Source organism: Frankliniella occidentalis, unplaced genomic scaffold (genome assembly GCF_000697945.3).
Source record: "Frankliniella occidentalis isolate FOCC.00 unplaced genomic scaffold, Focc_3.1 Scaffold52, whole genome shotgun sequence".
In the NCBI taxonomy this organism is placed as follows: domain Eukaryota; kingdom Metazoa; phylum Arthropoda; class Insecta; order Thysanoptera; family Thripidae; genus Frankliniella; species Frankliniella occidentalis.
This window is the reverse complement of record NW_026267182.1, coordinates 1,945,131-1,951,763: the sequence shown is the minus strand read 5'-3', so window position 1 is coordinate 1,951,763 and position 6,633 is coordinate 1,945,131. Positions and strand designations below refer to the sequence as shown.

Below are 6,633 nucleotides of genomic sequence, written 5' to 3'. Positions count from 1 at the left end.
CACTGTCGGCTGTAGCTACAATCGTGCAGCTACAAACAGGGACGTCGCTCGGAGGGACAGGGGGCCGCGGGGCCCGATTCAGGAAAGCATTGCCTACCCTCCAGACGTTTTTAGCGACAGTCATCGACCCACGCCTAGATTGACACGGCGTCGTGGGTGGTGGTGTAATAAAAATTAGGCCAAATTACCGTGTCTTTTAGCTCTATTTTGACTGCTTCGATAAAAGACAAAATGTGTCCTGAAATATATGTGCTACAGATTGCGTGTTGGATCTGAGTCCCGTCGGATACCTGGGTTTGTTTGCTCCGGGATTTCCCTCCAAGAAGGGGCGCGCGGCTGGCCGTAGCCGGCCGTAGCCCCAGATGCGTGACCTAGTGGCCTGGGTAAGCCTGGGCTGCGTGAGCATTGGCGGTACCGTGTGGACTTGGCCTATAATCGGTTCGGACGAAGCTGCCTGTGGCTGTATCGGTTGTAGGTACTAAACGAAGAGACGTGGCGTGGATGTCACGCGTGCCACCAACGAGAGCCTGTGGTTGGCCTGCGCAGCTTAACGAGCGCACGTATTCAACCATCTCCTCTTTACCCACCATTCATTCCTGGTATGGTTGCAACCTTTTCCAAGCAAGAATGTAATGTCTTGGGAGCCATAATCATGTTTAGTGATAACAATTTTTATAACAACGTAGATTTATTTCATGTTTAACTTACATATCATTATCACGCCACTCATACCCTATTGTGCTATCTACAATAACAACAAAGTAACACGCAAATGATTTTCCAGCCATTCATCAATTGATTCCATACAGGCACATACTGAAGTCTTTAACCAAATAATTTATGGTTGTATTCTAAAAATATACAGAAATCATTTTGCTTGTAAAAATACAGCACATTTAAATGGCAGTATCAATATATAAGTGGTGATATTACAAACCATACTTTTAAATCTTAAAAATGAAAGCAACTTTTGCTTACAGTTTTAAAACACAAATATACATCACATAAGCCCTTTTTGTTATCAAAAACACATTGAGGCTGCAAAGCATGCCTGGACTTTTCTTTTCATTTTAACATAACACTAAAAGTTTTTTACATCCGTCGGTTTCATCGCCGGTTCAATGATGTGAAAGTTGTGACAGGTACTGTGAACAGTGTCTGTCAAGGCTTGGCCCGGAGGAATCGCCTCGTCAGGAGAAGCGAAGCACACGTTGAGCAACAGGAAGAACACAATTATGAGGATCATCACAAGGATTTGAGAGTGCTCCCGCTCCCCGCACACAGTATACAAGGGCCACAGGTAGGTATCCACGCTCCTTTTCGTAGAGTCCCAGGATTCAGTACGGCACCTCGATGTCCCGCTGCTTCCCGCAGCAGCAGCACGCCCTGCACAGCAGGATGAGCGCGGCCAGCGCGAGCAGGGCGGCCGACGCCGCGCCGACGTACAGCGTCCACCGCGGGTAGCCGTCGTCCCGCACGGGCGCGCAGTGCGCGGGGTCCTCGTCCGAGGTGGCCATCTCCCCCGAGAGCACGACGGCGTCCGCGACGCCCGGCACCGGCGGCGGGCAGTTGAGCACCCCGTTGCAGACCAGCCGGGAGGGGATGCACATGCCCGCCGTGCCGGGGCACATGAAGGCACAGTCGTCGTTGACCCGCAGGTCCCCCGGGGGACTCTCCGCCGCTGCCGGACAAAGGGACGGGGATCAACAAAGAGCACAAAGGTAATCGTTACAAGTAAGAGCATGTCGTGCTTCTCAAAACAGGTACAATATTCTTGAATATGAGTCGAGAACGATGAATTTTTTTTTTTTTTATTATTTTTTTTTGGAGAACCCGTTTCACTGAGTTGACGAGAGGGTAGGTGAGTTGATGTGAGAGTGCACCACAGCAGGCCGAGACTTGCGCAAACAAAGAGAAGCTACCCGAAGGGACTACAATTGAATTTGGTGAAGGTTGGTTCACTGTCAATCCGCTTACCCTTTGGTACTCTCAGAAAAACGCCAGTGAATTCAATTGTTCTTGTATCAATAAAAACGATCTCCGATTGAGCACAAAATTCCCAAGCAAACATTCCCAAGCAAATGCTTTTAAAAGAATCGAGTAAATTGAAAATATAATTTTATCGACATTTTTCAGGATGTGGGCGTGGGCGGACCCTCGGGAGCCTCACCTCCCGCGGCCTGCAGGCGGCCCAGGGCCGCCGATCCCCTTTGCAGCTCCGTCCAGCGGAGGTTGAAGGCCACGGCGTTGGGGGAGGACGCCGTGAGGGTGACGGTGACGGGGCCCTCGAGCTGGTCCGTCTGCAGGATGGGCAGCTTGCGCTGCTCGCCGCCGTCCCCGCAGCTGCTGAACCACGGCTCCGCCCCGGGGATGTCCGCAAGCAGGATCTGCAAGCGCGCCTCCGAGCACGAGTGCGTCGTGAACGTCAGCTGTAAAAAAATAAAATAAAACCCACAAGTAGTGTTTAAAACCAATATAAAATTAGCCAGCATTTTGTTTTTAAATTCAAACGTGCAAAGCAGTTTTTTTTTTTTTTTTTGAAAAATAAAGATAATCGGAAGTGGAGCGACCCGTCCGCACCTTCTCGAAGTGCAGCCAGAGGTCCTTCTTCCAGTGCACGTTGAGCTCCCAGCGGCAGTCGATGGCGCGCGGCGGCGGCGCCACGGCCAGCGCCTCGAGGTGCGGGAACACGAGCTGGCCCTCGGAGGCGGCGGCCAGGGCCGCGGGCCCGCACAGCGGCCCGTGCACGAAGCGGTAGCGCGCCTCGAACAGCGGGCTCTCCTGGCGGAAGTACTGCTCGGCGCCCGGCCAGGGCAGGCTCATCTGTAGCAGCAGCACCGGGCCCCGGGACACCAGCTGGATGTTGCCGTCTGCACAGGCAGGGACACGGAGAATGATCAGTGCGGAATACAGACGTAAAATAGGACCAAGACGTTGAGTGAGAATTTGAAGAAATTCATAATCTACATATTTTTGAATACAGCTGTAAGTTTGTGTTCAAAAATTTAGTTCAGCATTTCGAAAATACACAAATGGTTGAGTAAGAAAGGTGAAAATGGGCGTCTTTCGGTAGGGAAGCGCCTGGCGACTGATGGGTAGGCAACGCAGTGCACAGCTGTTGAGTTGGTTGCCTATGCTTCGATGGTCAGGCGCTGACGGCTGGCTGTGTAGCAAGATCGCCGGAGCTGCTGCTGGACTACCTCGCCTCACCGTTTCACTTTTTGAACAGAAAACCAGCACAGTGTTTACAAGTTGACCAAGGCTGCGGTACTCACTGTCGACGCTCTGGTGCATGCACAGGCCGCCCAGCGACCGGTTGGCGGGCTGGATGTCCCTGGCCTGGCCCGACAGCACCGCGCTCGCCTGCGCCGCCGGCGGCTCCCACAGCAGCAGGCGGTCCCCCCGGCCGTCCCAGCAGCTGTTGATGAGCGGCGAGTACGGCCCCTCCTGCAACAAGAGCGACAGCGACGCGACTGTGAGGGTGAGGAAGAAGAGAGCGAGCGAGGGCCCCGCTGCCATGGTCCGAGCGGAGGAGGAGCGCTCCCTGCGAAGCGAGGCGACTGGTCAACTCAATCTCCGGCCCAGACTGCGAGGGTCGAAGGGGATTTTACTCCTGCTTTCCTTCGATTCAGACGCTTCGCCTCCTAAGTGAGCGTCGCGACGGTCAAGACATGCGGGCGGGTGGACCCCGGGCCCCACGGGCGCTAGCACAGCCCGGGGCGCACCGGGAGGAGCGGGGAGCGGGAGGGGCGCCAACGAGATTGCACTCGGCTGTATTTGCATTGCATGTTTGTTCGGAGCAGCGTCCTGTCCTGCCCACTCCTCCGCCCCCTTCTTCTTTCCACCAGCCTCCTTCAACGCCCCTCCCCTCCCCCTCCGTGTCACAGGTCCGCGAAAAAAGGGAGAGAAAAAGATGTCGCAGAATTAAAATGTGCTTGGTGGCATCGCCCGCCCGCCCTTTCAGGGACGCCCTGCCCTTCCAGGCGCCGCCATTGTGTGCAGCAGGCCGGGGGTGCGGTGCCAGCGACGGCGCCCGCCCCGCCTTGCCCCGCCCCACCCCACACCCCAGTCCACGCTGCTGGCAGCCAGGGGCCGCAGCCTTGACCAGCCCGTCGGGGGAGGCAGGCCCGGCAGGCCCCTCCCGGACCCTGTTCAGAGAGGAGGTTCGCTGCTCGTCGGCCTGCCCGACGGCCAACCCCAGCTGGAAAGCGCACCGGCGGGGCTGCTGCTGCTCCGCTTCTCCTCCGTGAAGGTCGTGGCGCAGGCCGGCTTAATTAACATCCCCCAGGGGCGTATGGTGGCGGCGCGGCGCGGCCCGGCCACAACATGTAACGGTTATGAGTGGCGAGGCTGCGCCGGGAGCTCGGCGATATGGGGCGGCGGCGGCGGCGCGGCGCACTAGTGGCGAGGTGTAGCGGGCCCGAGCGGGCCAGGGCGTGACTAGAAAAGTTTTTTTGGGGGAAAATCTTTCAAGAGTTTTTAAAAACAATGTCTGATTAGTATTGTCAAGAAAATTCCTGGAAATATTTCATTTTTTTCCAAATTTTTCTAGACAAGTTTTCCCGGAAAATTTTTGCAGACATAAAGTTCTAGATGTGGCGTGAGGTCACCCGCACCAACGAGCAGGGGGAAATGAACCCCCCAAAAAAACCCACAACAACCCCCGCCAATGACGATGCACAAACAAACTACTGACCCGAAACTTGATGTGGTGCACGGACACCTCGACGCGGGCGTAGAGGCGCGGGTCCGTGACGAAGCGGTACGTGCAGCGGACGGCGTCCTGGGCCACCGAGGTGATGCCGCCGGGGCCGACGCCGCGGAACACGAGCGTGTTGGTGGGCGAGCGGACGCTGCCGCGAGAGGCGCGCCACGACGGGATGAGCTCGTCGCAGGCCGTGCCGCCCACGCGGTCGCCCGACAGCGAGTTGTTGAAGAAGTCGTACTGCGCCCAGTAGTACAGCGAGGACCTGCGGGCAGACAGAGAGAGAGAGGGCAAACGGCGTCAGCACGGCGTCATGGGGGGAGAGAGAAGTTTGCGGAGGGTTGGGAATGATGGATCAATCTGCCCCCGTGCCCCGCCCCCACCCCCGCGCGCAGGGGCGGGCCAGCCCCCGCGAGGAACCACGACGCCGCCCCCTGTTGTTGGAGTGATGTCGACTCCACGGCTTGACAGATGGCAGAGTGGAGTCCCCTAGGTGTCCTGGCGGGGTAGAGGCGGCCCCGTTGTGGGCAGGGCAGGGCCCCCGCTGCCCCGCGCGGGAAAAGGGACGGGTGGAGGGCGGCGGGCAACCGCCCTCCCAATGCACAACAGGGGCCGGTCCCCAGCTGGGCCGCCGGCGGGGCGGAGCAGGCGGGGCGGGCACCCTTGGGTTTGAGCCCGCTGGCTTTGGCCGCCGCCCCACCGCTGCCCCCGCCCCCGCGAGGCCCCGGAGCCCCCAGCGTCGTTTGCGACGCCGGCTACTGAAGCAACAAAGGGAACGGTGGCGGGGAAACCGGAAACTCCGGCGTAGGGAGCGTGAGAATACCCCCCGAAGCGCTGGTGCCGGAGGCTCGCCAGAGAGCTGCGCGCTGGCCGGGCCGCGCCGGGGCGCCGGGTGGTAGGGGCGGACCCCACTCCGAGCACGTCGCATCCTGGATGCTCAGCGATGCTTAGCGCAGCTCAGACAGCCTCGTGAAGGCGGGGCGGGGCAGGGCGGTGCACTGAGGCGCACCAGCAAGTCATGCGGAGGGGAGCGAGCGCGGCTGAGCCAAAAAAAAGGGGGAGGGTAAAAATACAACAAACACAAGAAGTCGTTTACCCCGAGTAGCTGCCTGTCTTGCTCTCGAAGCGAACAAACATGGACTCGGCCGACGACACGAAGTCCGTCTTCTCCTGCGGCCGCGAAAAGGTGTCGCAGAAGGTGCGGATGATCTTGGTGTCGTCCGGCCAGGACGCGTCGTACAGCGTCAGCGACTCGCCGCAGTCGCCCTCCCAGGGCTCCATCGGCGACTCGATCCGGTTGATGCGGAAGCTGCGCGAGACAGAAAAAGCAGAGTCGTCAGCAAAGAGGAGAGTGGCAAAGGCAGAGGCAAAGGTAGGTATAGTAGACAATCGGCTCACCTGGGGAACGACAGCCGCACGACGTGGCCCGGGTCACCCTGGATGAGGTACGTGCAGGTGGTGTGCGGCGGGTACCAGTGCACGACGGAGAGGAAGACGCCCTCCTGGTCGCCCGCCTTGCGCAGCGCCGCCTGGCTGAGCCGCCACGAGCAGGGCCCCGGCAGGCGCGCGGCCGCCGTCTGGTTGCGGCCCGGCCACGAGCCCACGTTGAAGTGGAAGCCCGAGTGCAGCAGCGGCCCCGCCGCCGACGTGACGAACTCGACGAGCAGCGCGCTGCCCGTGCCGATGATGGAGTACGGGAAGCGGCCCATGCCGCAGAACACGCCCACCAGCGGCGCGCGCTCGTCCCGCCCGTCGTACACGCGCAGGAAGTCGTGCGGGCAGTTCTCGGCCCCTGCGAGCACAGCGGAGCAGAGCGTGAGCGTGAAGTGCACTGAAATGTGAGCTTGAAATATCCGTCAACTTCTTTCACAACTCAACCAAACATCGGAAAATTCTCTCAAATCTTGTATAATACTACGAAATTTTTA

At 58.8% G+C, this 6,633-nt stretch overlaps 1 protein-coding gene across 1 annotated transcript in view; it reads right to left on the bottom strand.

Moving 5' to 3' along the window:
- Window positions 1-669: 669 nt before the first annotated feature.
- Window positions 670-6,633, bottom strand: part of LOC113205256 (uncharacterized) — a 195,168-nt gene continuing 189,204 nt past the window's right edge. Inside the window, exons 5-12 of the mRNA XM_052267458.1 lie at window positions 6,589-6,608; window positions 6,104-6,497; window positions 5,802-6,014; window positions 4,697-4,970; window positions 3,276-3,447; window positions 2,581-2,870; window positions 2,171-2,429; window positions 670-1,681 (exon numbers count right to left, since the gene is read on the bottom strand). Of these exons, the coding sequence (XP_052123418.1) occupies window positions 1,338-1,681; window positions 2,171-2,429; window positions 2,581-2,870; window positions 3,276-3,447; window positions 4,697-4,970; window positions 5,802-6,014; window positions 6,104-6,497; window positions 6,589-6,608 (1,966 nt within the window). The 3' untranslated portion in view covers window positions 670-1,337. The remainder of the gene's footprint in view (window positions 1,682-2,170; window positions 2,430-2,580; window positions 2,871-3,275; window positions 3,448-4,696; window positions 4,971-5,801; window positions 6,015-6,103; window positions 6,498-6,588; window positions 6,609-6,633) is intronic.